A 19,444-nucleotide genomic window follows, 5' to 3' on the forward strand; every position below is an offset into this window, starting at 1 on the left:
GTTTACCTGGGTATAATACAACGTAATGGTCTAACTGTTTCTGCATAGCTGGGTATAATACAACGTAATGGTACAACTGATTCTGTATACCTGGGTATAATACACAGTAATGGTCCAACTGTTTCTGTATACCTGGGTATAATACAAAGTAATGGTCTAACTGTTTCTGTGTACCTAGGTATAATACAACGTGATGGTCTAACTGTTTCTGTATAACTGGGTATAATACAACGTAATGGTCTAACTGTTTCTGTATACCTAGGTATAACACAACGTAATGGTCCAACTGTTTCTGTATACCTGGGTATAATACAAAGTAATGGTCTAATTGTTTCTGTGTACCTAGGTATAATACAACGTGATGGTCTAACTGTTTCTGTATAACTGGGTATAATACAACGTAATGGTCTAACTGTTTCTGTGTACCTGGGTATAACACAACGTAATGGTCTAACTGTTTCTGTGTACCTGGGTATAACACAACGTAATGGTCTAACTGTTTCTGTTTGCCTGGGTATAATACAACGTAATGGTCTAACTGTTTCTGTATACCTGGGTATAATACAACGTAACGGTACAACTGATTCTGTATACCTGGGTATAATACAACGTAATTGTCCAACTGTTTCTGTATACCTGGGTATAATACAACGTAACGGTACAACTGATTCTGTATACCTGGGTATAATACACAGTAATGGTCTAACTGTTTCTGTATACCTGGGTATAATACAACGTAACGGTACAACTGATTCTGTATACCTGGGTATAATACAACGTAATGGTCCAACTGTTTCTGTATACCTGGGTATAATACACAGTAATGGTCTAACTGTTTCTGTATACCTGGGTATACCACAACGTAATGGTCTAACTGTTTCTGTGTACCTGGGTATAACACAACGTAATGGTCTAACTGGTTCTGTATACCTGGGTATAACACAACGTAATGGTCTGACTGTTTCTGTGTACCTGGGTATAACACAACGTAATGGTCTAACTGGTTCTGTATACCTGGGTATAACACAACGTAATGGTCTAACTGGTTCTGTATACCTGGGTATAACACAACGTAATGGTCTAGCTGTTTCTGTGTACCTGGGTATAACACAACGTAATGGTCTAACTGGTTCTGTATACCTGGGTATAACACAACGTAATGGTCTAGCTGTTTCTGTGTACCTGGGTATAACACAACGTAATGGTCTAACTGTTTATGTATACCTTTGTTTAATACAACGTAATGGTCCAACTGTTTCTGTGTATATATATATATTCCCAAGCAAAACTGATTTTGATAACTGAAAACGATGTCATTTTTATATATTGATATGTAAACTTTATTTATTTTACAACAATTATGAAACACGTTATTTCAACTCATATTAATCACTCTTGTTGGCCCGGATGTTATCGCGCGGAGGGTCTATATGTTGGAGGAAACATGAGTACCCGGAGAAAACCCACGTGTTCGGGCAGGTGACCCCACACCTTTTATCGTCCGATCAGTTTTTTATGACAGATTTTTGTTCATGAATTTTACCATCCTGTCTAAAGCGACAGTACAGCACTCTTCGACATAATTTGGCCCTTTCTGGTTGGTGAATGCGTGTCCAGCGTCGTAGGAATGGAACTCGTATTTAACGCCAGCCGTATCCAACTTCTTCCTCAGCGTGGCTTGCGACTTAGGGCAGGAGAACCCTTCTACATTGTCATTTTTGCCAAAATGACACTGGAGCGGGATGCGAATTTTTGATACGTCCGCAAGTTTGGCATCAGGGATACCATAAAATGGCGCCGCTGCATCGATTTCCGGTACACGAACGGCTGCAGCTAATGACAATGCCCCGCCCATACAAAATCCTGTCACTCCAATCTGTAAACGTCGAAAAGATGATTGATATACAAGTGTTTTATATGGAGTTGTTTAACATTCCAATAAGGAGTATGTAAAACAAACCGGCTAAATACGACAGGCTATGTTACATAGATCTTCAAAGCCGGATATTTTTCAAAATATTCTTCAACAGCTTAATTTGACATGAAAGTCCTGATATCTTCGATGCATTGCAAAATGATCAATGAACAAGCATTAATAGATATTCTTTTAAAATATGTATTCTGGCATTCTTTTTTGTGTTATGATAATATATTTTGGAGTACAAGGTTATGATTATTAACAAGAGACAGACAGACAGACAGACAGACAGACAAGACAGACAGACAGACAGACAGACAGAGAGAGCCCACGTGTATTATTCTCTGTGTTGTCTAAACACACTGTAAATATCATTTATTTACGACCACCAGAGAAACGTTATACCATTTTCTATTAAATTACATTCAATTTCATTGGCCCTGAAGCACGCAGGGAGTTCTTAAACTTTCAATGAGAGAAAATCCATGGCAGGTTACCAACATGTTTTTATATTCGATCGGGGAATCAACCATCAGTTGCATACGCGAAAGGCAAACACGCTATCCACTGCGCCACCTCTCTCCTTAACTCATCCACCCCTGAAGACACATTTGAAGGTTGGAATAGTTCATTATAAAATTTCAGGGGTGAATGAGTTAAACCACTGTAACAACTGCATGGTCCTGGCCCAATAGACTAAGGAGAATCAATGCTGTACCCACCTTAGTACAGCCCATCTCTTTCAGCTTCCTTGCCGCTCCCTGAATGTCCTTCACAGCTCCGTCCCAGTCTAGGTTGCCCATAAGGTGGCCTGCCTCCTCGTTGTCCGTGGTAACATTTCCCCGGTAAAGATCGGGAACAAGTACCACAAATTTTCCTTTTTTTTCGATCGTTGCAGCCTCTTCCTTGATCTGGTCGTTTATGCCCCACCATTCTTGAAGGACAATCAATCCTTGTTTGGACTTGGAATCTTCCCCGAAACATAAGCCGGGACAATTCCCCTTTTTGTTTTCTGAGGCAAATGAAATTTGATTTGAAGCCATGGCACCTACAATCTGAAAAAGATGTGAAAATGTTTATGTAATGAACATTTAGTCCAAAAGCCAAAGACAGTATGCACTTTTAGCCTGTATAGATAGCACTGTATTTGACAGTATGCACTTTAAGTCTGTATAGATAGCATTGCATTTGACAGTATGCACTTTTAGCCTGTATAGATAGCATTGTATTTGACAGTATGGACTTTTAGCCTGTATAGATAGCATTGTATTTGACAGTATGCTCTTTTAGCCTGTATAGATAGCATTGTATGTGTCAGTATGCACTTTTAGCCTGTATAGTTAGCATTGTATTTGACAGTATGCACTTTTAGCCTGTATAGATAGCATTGTATTTGCGGATTTAATGTGTGTTTTAAGGGCTAAAACTGCCATCGCCCGCAAGCCTGTCGATTTTTCCAAAGAAAAAAAACACATTCCTCTCATTTGCTTTATTTAAAAGCCTAAATCAGAATCTGGATCCACGAATAGCGTTCATCATTTTTCCGAAATAACTTTCTCTTATAGGGCGGAGCCTGTGTCATAAAAAAAACACCAATTAAGAGTCTGATCGGACTAGACACTCCTGTGATAACTAGTTACACAGGTTACAGCTGGTCTTTGTCTATATAACTCAAACAAAACTTGTTTTTTTTCGAGAAAATCGTCAAAATATCTTCTTTATTTTTCCCAGTCGAATCAACCACTAATTGTCAGAAAGAACCTTCTCAATATTCGTCTGAAATAAACTCCTCCCGGCCCAAGAGCTAATAGCGTGAAGGACAGGAGGGGCCCGATTTTGATATTGGTCGAAGGTTAATCAGATAAAAAGCATCACACCATCAACCAACAATGTTAAACAAAGTTAAACCAACAACTTTCAATTACAGTCAGATTGAAGGTTGATCAGGGTTGAGATATGGAGATTTCTATAATATTTTATTCATTTTACACAGTGAAAAGGTATAAATAACATCTGAGTTGTCGCCAATAACACATAAAAATGCAAAAATAAACTGTTTAGAATATCACGTTGAAGTATTCCGTCTTTGCGTATTGCAGAGTTATCTTCTCTTGTGAGCAGGTATTGATTGTTACGTCATTGGTTTGTGTGAGAAAAATTACGTCGTTTTCTCAAAAATTGATTACGTTACTTTCACAAACAAATGACGTAACAATCAATACCTGCTTTCAAGAGCAGATAACTCTGCAATACGCAAAGACGGAAAAGACGCAAAAGGATCGCTGTATTGAATGGTTGACTGGTTAAATAATAGTATTGACTAACATACCACATTATAGGTACTGTTTGTAAGGTAGTGTATACCCTTAAACCACATGTCACAGGTATCAATCGTCAGGTAACATATAACTTTAACTTTAACACAAATGACAGATATAATGTGCATGTTAAACAAGTACCTGTAAAACGTGTTACGTAAAGTACATGTTTAACGTGTTTCGTTAAGTACATGTTTACAATGTTAAACAAGTACCTGTAAAACGTGTTACGTAAAGTAAATGTTAACCGTGTTACGTAAAGTACATGTTTAACGTGTTTCGTTAAGTACATGTTTACCGTGTTACGTTAAGTACATGTTTAACGTGATACGTTAAGTACATGTTTAACGTGTTACGATAAGTACATGTTTACCGTGTAACGTAAAGTACATGTTTACCATGTTACGTTAAGTACATGTCTACCGTCTAACGTAAAGTACATGTTTACCGTGTTACGTTAAGTACATGTTTAACGTGATACGTTAAGTACATGTTTACCGTGTTACGTTAAGTACATGTTTACCGATTACGTTAAGTTCATGTTTACCGTGTTACGTAAAGTACATGTTTAACGTGTAATTTAAAGTACATGTTTACCGTGTTACGTTCAGTACATGTTTACCGTGTAACGTAAAGTACATGTTTACCATGTTACGTTAAGTACATGTTTACCGTGTAACCTAAAGCACATGTTTATCGTGTTACGTAATGTACATGTTTAACGTGTAATGTTAAGTACATGTTTACCGTGTAACGTAAAGTACATGTTTACCGATTACGTTAAGTTCATGTTTACCGTGTTACGTAAGGTACATGTTTAACGTGTAATTTAAAGTACATGTTTACCGTGTAACCTAAAGTACATGTTTACCATGTTCGTAAAGTACTTGTTTACCGTGTAACCTAAAGTACATGTTTACCGTTTAACGTAAAGTACATTTTTACCGTGTTACGTTAAGTACATGTTTACCGTGTTACGTAAGGTACATGTTTACCATGTAACCTGAAATACATGTTACCCCTGCAACCTAAAGTACATGTGTACCGTGTAACCTAAAGTACATGTTTACCGTGATCATAAAGTACATGTTTGCCGTGTCACCAAAAGTACACGTTAACCGTGTGACGTAAAGTACATGTTTAACGTGTTACGTTGAGAACATATTTACCGTGTAACCTTAAGTACATGTTTACCGTGTTACGTAAAGTACATGTTAACCGTGTGATGTAATGTGCATGTTTACCATGTTACACAAAGCACATGTTAAGTTTTTTACCGTTTGGCGAAAAGTACATGTTTACCGTTTGGCGTTAAATATATGTTAACTGTGTGATGTAAAGTACATTTTTACCGTGTAACGTTAAGTACGTGTTTACCGTGTAACCTAAAGTACATGCTTACCGTGTTATGTTAAGTACATGTTGACCGTTGCGCGTTAAGTACATGTTTACCTTGTTATGTTAAGTACATGTTTACCGTGTGACGTTAAGTACATATTTACCGTGTTACGTAAAGTAAATGTTTACCGTGTGACGTTATGTACATGTTAACCGTGTAACCTGAAGTAAATGTTTACCGTGTGACGTTAAGTATATGTTAACTGTGTGATGTAAAGTACATTTTTACTATGTAACGTAAAGTACCTGTTTACCGTGTAACCTAAAGTACATGTTTACCGTGTAACCTAAAGTAAATGTTTACCGTGTGACGTTAAGTATATGTTAACTGTGTGATGTAAAGTACATTTTTACTATGTAACGTAAAGTACATGTTTACCGTGAAGTTGTGATGAGCATTGTGAATAGCCGTACAAGAACAGAGAGTGTGGAAGATTTTGTCTCTAGACTAAAAGCAATAATGTGATACGCAAAATATGTTAAATGTCTTCCCTGTTTTTGAGGATGTGATTATGTATATGTGTTTGGTCTGAAATATCGGATACCTTACCTGTATACGGTACCGTACGTGACTGGTTTAGATGTTGAGTGTCCTTATCCGGCTATAACTTACGAGTCTATGACAAGTACTGGTTTAAGTGTTTATATGTGATAGAAAGTGCATACCCGGCCAGCTGACCAATGGCAGCCAACTGATCAGAAATTAAACATCCTGGAATGGATTCGTGGAATTATGAATGCATCGTTTTCTCCGAAAACGAGTTCCAGGCACAAACGAATACAGAAAGTTAATGTCAATAAATGGCGATAATTCACAGTCATTGAAAAAAGCCAACGGTGATTGTGTGTAGCTTATAGATACATTTTTTCAGGTCTTGGCCACCATACTCAAATGATTACCGTGTTAAGTAAAGTACATGTTTACCGTGTTACGTTAAGTACATGTTTACCGTGTTACGTTAAGAACATGTTTACCGTGTTACGTTAAGTACATGTTAACCGTGTGATGAAAAGTGCATGTTTACCGTGTTACACAAAGCACATGTTAAGTTTTTTACCGTTTGGCGTAAAGTACAAGTTAACTGTGTGATGTAAAGTACATTTTTACCGTGTTACGCAAAGTACATGTTTACCGTGTTAAGTAAAGTAAATGTTTACCGTGTTACGTTAAGTACATGTTTCACGTGTAACCTAAAGTACAAGTTTACCGTATAACGTTAAGTACATGTTTACCATGTAACCTAAAATACACGTTTAACGTGTAACCTAAAGTACATGTTTACGGGTAACCTAAAGTTCATGTTTACCGTGTGACTTAAAGTACATGTTTACCGTGTGACGTAAAGTACATGTTTACCATGTAACCTAAAATACATGTTTAACGTGTAACCTAAAGTACATGTTTACGGGTAACCTAAAGTACATGTTAACCGTGTGACGTAAAGTACATGTTTACCGTGTGACGTAAAGTACATGTTTACCGTGTTACGTTAAGTACATGTTTACCATGTAACCTAAAATACATGCTTAACGTGTAACCTAAAGTACATGTTTACCGTGTAACCTAAAGTACATGTTTACCGTGTTACGTAAAGCGCATGTTTACCGTGTGACGTAAAGTACCTGTTAACCGTGCAACCTAGAGTTCATGTTTAACGTGTGATGTAAAGTACATGTTTGCCGTGTGACGTAAAGTACATGTTTACCGTGTCACGTTAAGTACATGTCCACCGTATTATGTAAAGTACATGTTTACCGTGTAACCTAAAGTACATGTTTACCGTGTAACCTAAAGTACATGTTTACCGTGTGACGTTAAGTACATGTTTATCGTGTTACGTTAAGTACATGTTTACCCTGAGACGTTAAGTACATGTTAACCGTGTGACGTAAAGTACATGTTTACCGTGTAACCTAAAGCACATGTTTACCGTGTTACGTTAAATACACGGTTACCGTGTAACCTAAAGCACATGTTTACCGTGTGACGTTAAGTACATGTGTACCGTGTTACGTTAAGTACATGTTTACCGTGTAACCTAAAATACATGTTTACCGTTTGACGTTAAGTACATGTTTATCGTGTTACGTTAAGTACATGTTTGCCGTGTAACGTTAAGTACCTGTTTACCGTGTAACCTAAAATACATGATTACCGTGTAACCTAAAGTACATGTTTATCGTGTGACGTTAATTACATGTTTACCGCGTTACATTAAGTACATGTTTCGCATCTTTCGATAAGTATATGGTAACCGTGTTATAAAATTGTGTTCGAAAGAACACACTATTTGCACGCAGACATAATCTACATGCCCTGAAGTGTATCGTAGGGTAAACAGATACGGTTATGAACGATCGTGAGTGGCATACAAATAAAAAAGACCTGACTATACCTAGTTGTGATAAGCATTGTGAATAGCCATACAAGTACAGAGAGTGTGAATGATTCTGTCTCTAGACTAAAAGCAATCATGCCTTCCCTGTTTTTGAGGATATGATTATGAATATGTGTTTGGTCTGAAACATCGGATAACTTACCTGTATACGGCACCGTACGTGACTGGTTAAGCTGACGAGTGTTCCTATCCGGCTTTAACTTACGAGTCTATGACAAGTACTGGTGTAAGTGTGTATATGTGATAGAAAGTGCATACCCGGCCAGCTGACCAATGGCAGCCAACTGATAAGAAATTAAACATCCTGGAATGGATTCGTGGAATTATGAATGCATCGTTTTCTCCGAAAACGAGTTCCAGGCACAAACGAATATAAAAAGTAAATGTCAATAAATGCCAATAATTCACAGTCATTGAAAAAAGCAGACGGTGATGGTGTGGAGCTTATTGATTTTGATAAAGTCAACGTATATAGATACATTATTCAGGTCTTGGCCACCATACTCAAATGTGCTTCCTGTAACACTTACAACGTAGCTTTACAGATTCTGATTAAGTACAATCTCCTGTGTTACCCTATCTACACGTGATTTTACTTTAACAAGTGTGGTAGCTTCAACCACGTGTGTAACACTACGGAAGATAATAGGACCTTCTGTTTTACATAGCGTCACCCGGAACACCGCCGGCCCAGCTCAATGAACAAAATACAAAGGCAGAACCAACAAATGTTATCCGGATGAAAATAACACATCATCTTCTATTTGTTAATTGACAGAAATTATTAAAGATGAATCCAACACATATTCTTCTTATGCAAATTTTAGTCCGGTTTTATACCAAAAACATTGTACTGTTTATCAACTTATGAAAATTGATCATAGTACCTATATACCTTTTGCAGAAACAAAACACGCGTGCTTAGTATTTTGAGATCTTTCAAAGCATTTAATCGATTTTGGCATAAAGGACTCTAAAATGCATAGGGTATAACTGGAGGATAATAAAGTTGGCTAAATAAGTACATCCCTTAAAAACAACAGAAAGAAAAGTTCATTTTCTACTCCACTTTTCGTCTGTGTAGACGACACATCACTAACAACTAGCTCATCATGTAAAGAGGGACTGTTCTGAACTACGATCACTAAGTAAATGAACCAACAAGTGGCTGGTAGATTTCAATCCGAGCAAAACATGTTGTATTTTTCAAACGTTGATAATTGGAAGAAAATTTGGAAAAAACTATTTAATAATGAATTTCTCAACTTAAGCGAATGTCATAGACCCTTGTGAATGAGGTTTAGCTTTAAGGTAAATAATAATAATAATCATATACACCATTTATATAGCGCCCTATATAATTTGTAAAGTTACTCTAAGGCGCGTTACAACATATGGATAATAGTAACGGTTATAATTGTGAAAACAAACAACAAAGGCTTGCAATCACTTTCATACATTTAACAAGCAATGTGCACATAATTGAACAAATAAAAGGGTGGTATTTACATGACGCCTTTGCAAAGATTCTAAAATGCAGACGTGAAGAGGTCCCTCTTGAACTTAGCCAGGGTATTTGACTTCCTAATAGCAGATGGTAAGCTATTCCACAACGTAGCCGAAACCCTCCCAAAGCATCTTTTTCCGTAGGTCACAGTACGAGATTTTGGGACACACAACACAGATTCTCACTCCGACCGCAGTGATCTTGACGGCTGATACAGGGTAACAAGCTCCTGTAGGTACTGAAGAGCTGTTCCATTCAGTGCCTTGTATGTGTATACCAGAATTTTGTAGTGCGACCTGTATCGTACAAGTAACCAGTGCAACGAATAAAGCGCAGGTGTGATGTGCTCTCTCTTTCGAGTACGAGTAACTAGCCGTGCTGCAGTATTCTGGACCCTCTGCAGACGACTAGTTAGTTTGTCAGATATACCACAGAGCAGGGCGTTACCACAATCCAACCGAGAGGTAACAAGTGAATGCACCAAAATCGTGCATTCATATGCAGTTAGAAACTGCCGAATACAGCCGATGTTCCTGATCTGGTAGTAACAGGATTTGGCAATAGCGTTCACTTGTTTCTCCATGTTCAGAGAACTGTCAAATTATACCCCTAGGTTTTTAACAGCTGGAACAGTCTCAATAGTTCTGGCCCCGACCTTGAGCTGGAGAGCCATTGTTTGCTGACACTTTGGGGAAAAGACGATCAGTTCCGTCTTTTCCTGATTAAGTTTAAGCATGTTGGCGTTCATCCAGATACTGATATCTGTCAGACAAGCTTCCAGACTTTCTGAGACTGTATTCCAACGGTCCTGTGGTTTTATGAACATGTAAATTTGTGTGTCATCGGCATAGCAATGATAGCGAAGGCTATGGCTACGACAAATCTCTCCAATCGGTTTGGAGTACATACAATATTTTCGTGGTCCTAACACCGACCCTTGAGGAACCCCGAAATCTAGTACTTTGTCATGTGAGGTGGCAGATACAATGGCAACACACCGTCGTTCACTCAGGTATGACTGTATCCAGCATAGTGCGGTATCAGTCACTCCATAAGAGTATTCCAGACGTTTATAAAGTAAACGGAAAGGTATAGTAAATCAGTTGTGAAAAAAAGTCAATGATTCGTAAACTAAAATATACGTGAAATATATTTAAAATATGGAAATGTTTTATAGTACCCGGTCTCTAATACGCATGTGAAGTATGGGACGGCTGTATTGTGTATGAATCCAACTTACTAGAGAAAGCGCAGCGCGAAGCCGCCCGTATACACGCTTTATTACCATCTTTCGCAACCAATACATGTTTTTATGGTGTACTAGAACGATTTTCTTACAGAAGAAGCGACGGAAACCAAATCTTCTATATAAAATTTTAAAAAATCATATGACTCCAGAATTTCTCAATAGTATACGATTGGTAACCATACTCCATATTTATAACGAAACCGATTTGACTTTCCAGTACAAACTCCCCATTTGTGTCTTTCAATTTCGGAGACAGAAAACTTAATAGTGTTCACACCACACTGAGGCATAAATATAGCTATTTAATGTATAATTTATTTCGGGTTGTCCTTGTTGAAGGTCCTGAGTGTAACTGTGGTCAACCCTGTTAGTATGTGTATCCCTTCTTTTTAACTGTACCCTTGTTTGTTTGTTTGTTTGTTTGTTTTCTATTACCAGCGATGGTCATCTAAGGACCTGACAGGTTTTGGTGGTGGAGGAAAGCTGGAGTTCCCATAGAAAAAACACCGATCTATGACCGGTACCTGGCGACTGCCCCACGTAGGTCTCGAACCCGCGACCCAGTGGTGGAGGCTAGTGGTAGCAGAATGGCAGACTTGGACACCGCGGCCCCTTTCCAACTGTACTAACTTTACTCAAAAGAGGCTCACACTATTTCAAAGTATAAACACACTGGCTATTGACATTGGCAATAACCTTGATTAACCTCCTGTGTGGTAACCAACATTTACCCGTGGACTCTACTTAGCAATATGTTGAAATGTACATATTTTCATCAAAACCAGGAACATATTCTAATTAGAAAAAGTAGTAGGCTTTTACCTTTATGAACTAGGAGAACAACCTTAAAACAATACATGAATATGGGTTTGTGAGTCTGCTTGTGTATTTGCCTTTATATTTGTTTTATAACTTGTGTCCAATCCATTTGCTGTATTTTTTGGCAACATTCTTTTTTAATTCTCTGTACAAAACTTAACAATTTTGCTACTTCTTTTAGATATTCTTATTTTCTATATGTTATTTAAATACGTAGTTAAAACTGAAATATTTCTTAAAAGCATTTATAACTCCATTATTGATTTATTTATTTTTTTACGCAACTTGTCACGCTCCAGAAATGTGATTGTCATAGCGAGAGTGTAAGGGTCGGTCCATGTTCGGAGTTCAAAAGCTTTTCTCTCTTTCTACATGTACCGTTAATAATGTTGGGATTTTTACCAAGTTTTGATCAAAACCCCCAAAACGTCTGGAATATCGATATTACTTCCTAATTTTACACATCAAGATCGCTTCAACATCTGCTAGAAACCAGTGATTGAGTTGTTGGAGTTTAAGTGTAAAGCCCACATTGGCAGTTTGAACAGCTTCAGTCCTATTCAGACTAATTTATCAATGTGCGTCTATAAATAAAACACGTGCGCCATTGGTAACAAGGAAGTTGGAAGGTTCGAGGTCATTGGCTATCTGTGGAGTGTCGTCAAATATTGATTTACTCTTACTAAAACACTTCTTCCTCATTGCGTCATAGTATCGGCATGTCGGCAGTTACAGCTTTAGGTCAAGTGTCTGAAAGCTAATCTAACTTCAATTGTACATGTACATGATGTCTAAGACTGTTATGATCCGTTTTCAGATTTGATAACACAATGAATAGAAAAGGTTTCTCACCTGCAGGCTGCTTTTAACACTAAACAAAACAAAAAACAAAGCTTTAGTTTTACAGACATTATTTAACCTAACTCTGAAATGAGACATATGGCGATATATTTGTATTAATAAGCCAGGAAATCAGAAAGTCACAAATAGGGATCATTAGATTTAAAGCTGTGTAAATAAACTTCAGCTTGAAAGGCATCTTTTCCTTTCCTAAGCATTGTTTGTATCATAATTTATCGGCAATAAAACGACTGAACGGCAGCCATAAAATCCAGAAGCGTGCCAAGGGGTCCCCTTCATAATCAATATATACAAAGAAACCCGTAAATAAACCATAAGATCTTCTAGTAAATAGGTACATATATATTAGGTATAAGCCTGATTTACTTAACCTTAGTAGTAGAATATAAGGGAGAAATCAGCTGCAGATTCCAAAGTATTTTGCGAATCTCAATTTTAGGTATGACTAAATTATCTGAACATATATACTTCAACTGGCTCGCAGTTAATCAAACAATTCCCCTCGGAGCTGAATCGCAGATTAAATTGTGATAACGCTGTTGGAAAGGCTGATCTTACAGTGTTTTTAAACTCTGGAGTACATCTTTAGCAAACAGTTAGGGTTATTCCGTGCATTTAAATACCATTTTAGTTACAATGAATTAGTGCCCAATATATGTGACATCATTGCATACGAATGTTGGTGGCGAATTGGATACACTGACAAAACAAGCAGTCCATAACTGCGGCGTTCGAAACCTACCAAAGTATTAACTTGTAAATAATCTAATTACAAGTGCGTGAAACAGAAAAGAGAACAGTATGCTTCTCACTGGGATCGGACCAGGAACCCCTTTTCTGCCTTTCCCCCGCTCTACCGATTGGGCAAAGGGAAATGTCTTCTAGCGCGAAGCTAGACGCTAGTGTACAGCTATGCGCCCAGTAGTTAAGGGTTGCGCTGGTGATTACAATGTACTTGCTGATATGCATGAAATAGTGGGCTTACATAATGACATCGCTTGTCACGTGTACAGTGCAGATACGAAGAGTAAGATAATATGTGATACAGTCATATACAAAGTATACATTTATATGTAGAAGAGGCAACATCCATGTTAATCAACAAGATAATCAACGATTGTGCAATTGATTTACCCCTACCTGGAGTGGAACAGACACTACTTGTGCGTGCTGGTCTTGACGATCGGAGCAGAATGTCTATATAAAAGGCGCGCCAGCAGATTTGCACACATATGGGCAGTGGCATGCAGTCAATAATAGCCGTTTACGTGTCGGAGCGTGTTTTGTGTCTATGGGACTTCCGGTGAATAATTTATTTAATCCGGGTGCATGACCTATCTCTGTTACCTAGAAATTGTACACCCAAAAACATCCTCACAAATGTTAATATAGTGTTCGTTGATAGCGTGATAATACCCTCACATCTTGATTGTTATTGGAATGAAACCCAGGTTAACGTTGAGTACAATGTCCCATTTGCCCTTTTCTAAAATAAATACAATATGTTTATCATAGATAATATCACCCCCCACAATTCACCTGCAATAATTCCAGTATTCAACAAAAAATCACTACCAAGAATCACGATGACAATTATCCCCCCATTATAGCACCAGGAGTTTTTTTTTTTAAATTGAGATAATCTAAATATTTGTAAATGCCTTACAGCTCCAGGCAACATTTTAAAACCTCTCCTTCATAATTGGACCGGCCGCCTAAATATGTGACCGGCCGCCTAGCACGGTCTGGGGAATAATGAATTATCTCAAGTGCAATTCCAGTTCAATGGTTATTGTTTCTCAACTTTGCGCTCGTTATCTCTATTTCCGTGTTTCTTTAGTTTAATCTCTCCAGTCTCATCTCTGTCAACACCACCATTCCTACATTCTCTCACAATATCACCTTGTCCTCAACAGTCTGTCATTCATTCTGTCACCTTCACCTGACATCAATGCAATTGCTTTATCTTACAACAATTCCATCAATTTCTCCAATGTTTCATATTCTTGATTATTCCGTCTTTGCGTATTGCAGAGTGATCTTCTCTTGGGAGCAGGTATTGATTGTTACGTCATTGGTTTGTGAAAGCAAATTACGTCGTTTTCTCAAAGATTGATGACGTTACTCTCACAAACCAGGGACAGTATATAGAGTATACGTCCCTGCACAAACAAGTGACGTAACAATCAATACCTGCTCCCAAGAGAAGATAACTCTGCAATGCGCAAAGACGGAATATAACAGATTGTCCACCAATCCTACTTTATCATACTGCCATAATAATATCAACCTTGATATTGCACTCATTATCAATAACATCTTCAATACTAAACCCTTCTTAAACAGGCCACCTCATCGCAGACTAGAAAACTGCACACATTATCACATGCTACAACATAATCGCAGATATACGATGACAAGTATTCGAGAACATTTCAAATGAAATGATGCACCTAAATCAGACAAATTATCGCTGCACTTAAACATGGTTTCAATTCCAAAAGCTTTTATTGACTTTTCAGTCTTTCATCGTGTGACCAAATGCTTACGTTACGTTCCATTATCAAAACATTACATCACAAAACTCGAATCCATAATAAAAGTACTTATCTCAATAGTTAATCTTTAAAATGTGCAGGCTAGTGTTCCCGAGGACTCTGTCCGTGGCCCTGGTCATTCTTGATGAACATAAACGACCTACCTTACTTATTATAAATCAGGTTCGGTTACTCGCTGGCAATTCCATCATCTTTTTCTGCTGACAAGTGTAAAATAGTCAATATATGTTTTGATTAATCGAGGGATTAACACAAAGCCGGAAGAAGTAGATTACTTCTAGTCAGATGGCTGTTAGAAGGCGACTTCGATTGTACCACTTCGTCCCTTATATAACGCATCCATATTTTACCACCATCTAACTTGGTGAGTTTGTATACAATTTTTACTTAGTTGGTTCATTAACATAACGTAGAATGACGAAAATCCTAGGGTCAGTTCATGTGTAACCAAAGGTAACAAATATATATATTAGCCCATGAGCCAACACAAACTATTATATTACTTGAAAATTGGTCAATATCGCAGTCCAGAGACAAATCTTAATTATTTTCCATGGTATTGTGACAAGATGTGATTATGTAGAGACAGTACGTTGTCAGAATCGAATGTGTGCGTTGGTAGTATTTGTATTAATTTACATAAGATGTAACATAAATAATGTCACAAAGTCTTTAATGCAGTTAAAGCCTTCAAACATTTTGACAAAGTTATACCATTAATCTAAACAGTTATGAAATCGCTTGTAATACAACGAATCTTAAATATTTGGTCTGTAAGACGGATAACTCGTCAAATAAACACAATAATCTAAGGCCTGTTGATTGTGTTTTAGTGTAAATGTTATTACGTATAAATTGAAAATACCATATCTTAACTCTAATTGCAGTTTTAAAGTCGACTGTGCCGTAATTAAGGATTGACCTTCATTTTGACTGCGTATACGGTAGTATGAACGCAGTCGGCAACGACCATATTATTTATGGAGCGCTAACGCGCTCCATAGAATATGTTCGCTGCCAACTGCGTTCATACTACCGTATACGCAGTCAAACTGAAGATCAATTCTTATATTTACATATTTTCGTTCTATGATGGTACACTCAGAATAAAGCTAACTCCAATACATTTGCTTTTATAATGGTACAAAGCCTCCGTAACGTGCGTAAATCCAAACAAATGAACGTTACCATTATGACGTCACAATGTAAATTACTTCATCAAAAGGAAACAATGGTCTCCAAGGAATCTCACTGCGTATACGGTAATGTATACGCAGTCACGGTTTACACAGCTTCAATGGGAGCGAATATAAATATAAGCAAGTAAATCCGTTTCTCTACTAGTGCTCTGTGGTTCATACCATGTAATGACGACGCAATGCTTGCTTACAATTATGACGCTCGGAAAGATCTGATAACTTATTTTCCATTTTCGTGCAATGTGTATTTACAAAACACTCAACTAGTTTCTTTTTAACAGTATTGTTCGCGTCTACAAATCCAGCTATCTTACAACACTTTAATTAAAATACCATCTAGAACTTTTCTAGATTTATATTTGAAACGAATTTGTTGTCGGTCTGAAAGTACTACTGTACAATCGCACATAAAAACTTTGAATGTATTTACGCTTCCGGTGCGCTTGAATAAAAGGTAAAATCAGGTGTGCAGATAGCACTGAGCCTCGAATTAGAACTGATGGTTTTTCCAAAACTTGTTGAGTCTGTTCTTAAAAGGGTTCGGATTTGGAGAGTTAACCACGTTGTCTGGCAAATTATTACAGATGTCTACCACACAGTTATTACTGTAGATAGGTTTACGCGTCCTCCATTTGAAAAGAACTTCCTTGTGTTGTCTCTTGTTACGTTTGTTGGTGCTTTTTTGAACATATATTTTTATTATCCAGAATATCTATTCCTTCCAAAATTTTGAAGAGTAGGATAACGTCAGCTCTATCACGCCGGTACTCCAAAGTTGGAAATCCTAGTTTGCAGAGTTTTTCTGGATAAGCTAGATCTTTTAGGTTGATTTAAACATATTTTATTGATATAATCAAATGGATTGGGCACAAGTTATAACAACTTATAGAAGCCCTCTACTCAACTTTAATATTACATTGATAGTGATAGCGACATATGCCAATCAAAATAATTGTATGAAAACAAGGAACATAGAAGAAAAAAGAGAAAAAAAAGAGAGAGAGATTTGAAAGACAGAAGAGATCATAGAGATTAGTAGAGTATATTTCGAATGATACAAAAGGTTCATTCAAAGCATGGCACGCACTAGTTACACATTCTTTTCACATCAGCTATTCGTTTGTCCATATAAAACACATTCCTTAGAATCCTTCCTCGAGTCATTCCTGTTTTTTCTAGGTAACATATCAAAGTGCCATGCAGCGGAATTACTTCAATTTGAAAAGAATATATATATATATACAATTTGCTGAACCAGTAACACTATCAATTATTCTATAGACTTACAGAGCAGAATGAGAGGTTTAGAAGAGAAGAGATTATGACAGATTAGATACATATACCTGTTCACATGAAGTTTTGTTTAGAAACGGTCACTTGAATAAATGCAAGTTTTAACAATTTCAAAAATACGCTCATTGTCAACATTTGATCATTCAACATTTCCAGACAATAGTAACTCTAGGTGCACAGGATGATAGGGTATCAACTTATTTAACATTTCATGTCTGATGTTCCTGTACGTTAGACATTGGAAAAAATAATGGTATGAGTTTTCTTTTAGGTTCTGGACCATTCTGGTTGCTCTACGCTGTACATTTTCCAGTAGTATTTTATCTTTCTTTTGTTTAAGCTTGTAGAGCAGACAACGGATAAATTTTCGAAGGGTGGTCTGACTAGCGATTTATATAGTGTCAAAAATATTGTTTCATCTACATAAGTGAAGGTCCTGAATATAAGCCCGAGGATCCTGTTGGCTTTTGATACTGAAATTGATATATGGTTGTTAAGTTTTAAGGAATTGTCGACGATGACACCAAGATCCTTTCATTGCATGATAGATCTTATGTTAGATGTTGAATTATCTTGTTCAATAGTATATTGTCTTTGGTTTTCAGATTTTCCTATTCTGAGGTGTTCACATTTTTCGGAGTGAAGTTTCATCATCCATTTTGTCGTCCAAGAACACGCGGAGTAAAGATCATTGTGTAGCACTTGTTGGTCTTGTTTCCCCCTTACATTGTTGATGTACGTATTAACCCTGAGATACGTGTCCGTTGTATTTTTAACTATATCTGTACTGGCACTTTTCTCTATTTGCCTATATATTTTTAAATCGTCCGCAAACAGCTTTGTTGGACTGATGATTTGGTCTGGGAAATCATTTATGTAGATAAGGAATATAATTGACCCCAGAACACTTCCTTTGGGGAGACTGCTTGTCACAGATGATTGGCTAGATTTTTATCCATTTATGGTCACTTGCTGTTTTAGATCCTGTCAATCTGATTAAAATCACATGTTACATGGCTTCGTTAACTTCGTACCACGCCTGAGCGGAGCCATGTAACAGATGATTTTAATCAGATTGAGATCCTGTAGGAACGCTCTGATCCATTCTCAGACTGGTCCCTCAATACCGTATGCTTTAAGATTGGATAGAAGTCTTCTATGAGACACTTTGTCGACGGCTTTACAATAATCCAGATAAATTATGTCGGTTGTTATGTTATTGTCAAATGCTTTGGTCCAGTCTTCTAGACTTTCAATAAGTTGTGTGGTGCAGAAGCGAATTTCTGTTTTCCACTTTTAAATATTAGTTTATGTTGGGCAGTTTCCATGATGCGGGGATGGTACTTTGTAGAAGTTATTTCCTAAATGTTTTGGTTGGTGTAAGTTCTGTTGCCGCCTCCACAAACAGTTTTGGGTGTAGTCCATCTGGCCCTGGACTCTTACTTGGGGAAACTTTTTTTTTGCCTTTTCAACTATTTCTTCTGTGAGAATTATGTTGGTTAAAGGTGTAGCAGGTTCTCTTGTTTCAATTTTTGGTATTTCTCCTATCTCGTCATTTACAATCACGGTTGTGAAGTAGATGTTCAATGTTTCTGCTGTCTCAATGTCTGATGATGTTAGTGTCCCATCTTGTTTTTCGAGAGTAATGCTGTCTGATTTTGTTTTGGTTTTCGTTCGCACATATTTCCAAAAGCCTTTGGGATTTTCTTTAATGTTTACAGCTAGATTTTGTTAAAAAGTATATCTTGATTTTCTTAAGGTAGCACTTGTTCTTTTTCGTGCTTGTCGATAGCGTTCATAATGTTCTGGTGTTTTGCAGTGCAAATGTTTAGTCCAAGGTGGATGTTTTTTCCTCACTGCTTGTAGTGGTTTTTTATCCAAGGAACGTGTTTACTTCACATTAGTAGCCTTGTTCACTGGTATAC

The 19,444-nt window shown here is 37.2% G+C and overlaps 1 protein-coding gene across 4 annotated transcripts; it reads right to left on the minus strand.

Moving 5' to 3' along the window:
* Nucleotides 1–1,325: 1,325 nt before the first annotated feature.
* On the minus strand, nt 1,326–13,732 carry LOC110441835 (putative uncharacterized protein YghX). 4 transcript variants are annotated; one of them, XM_021485100.1, is made up of 4 exons: nt 13,610–13,732; nt 12,461–12,479; nt 2,641–2,973; nt 1,326–1,876 (listed from the first exon to the last, which is right to left on the minus strand). In XM_021485100.1, exons 3-4 carry the CDS (start codon nt 2,959–2,961, stop codon nt 1,514–1,516), a joined length of 684 nt encoding a protein of 227 aa, XP_021340775.1. In that variant the 5' UTR covers nt 2,962–2,973; nt 12,461–12,479; nt 13,610–13,732; the 3' UTR covers nt 1,326–1,513. The 4 variants fall into 4 exon arrangements, with proteins under 4 accessions (XP_021340775.1, XP_021340777.1, XP_021340776.1 ...); XM_021485102.1 differs by lacking the exon at nt 12,461–12,479; XM_021485101.1 differs by lacking the exons at nt 12,461–12,479; nt 13,610–13,732 and adding an exon at nt 6,185–6,313.
* Nucleotides 13,733–19,444: the final 5,712 nt, after the last annotated feature.

Source organism: Mizuhopecten yessoensis, unplaced genomic scaffold, assembly GCF_002113885.1.
Source record: "Mizuhopecten yessoensis strain PY_sf001 unplaced genomic scaffold, ASM211388v2 scaffold716143, whole genome shotgun sequence".
In the NCBI taxonomy this organism is placed as follows: Eukaryota; Metazoa; Mollusca; class Bivalvia; order Pectinida; family Pectinidae; genus Mizuhopecten; species Mizuhopecten yessoensis.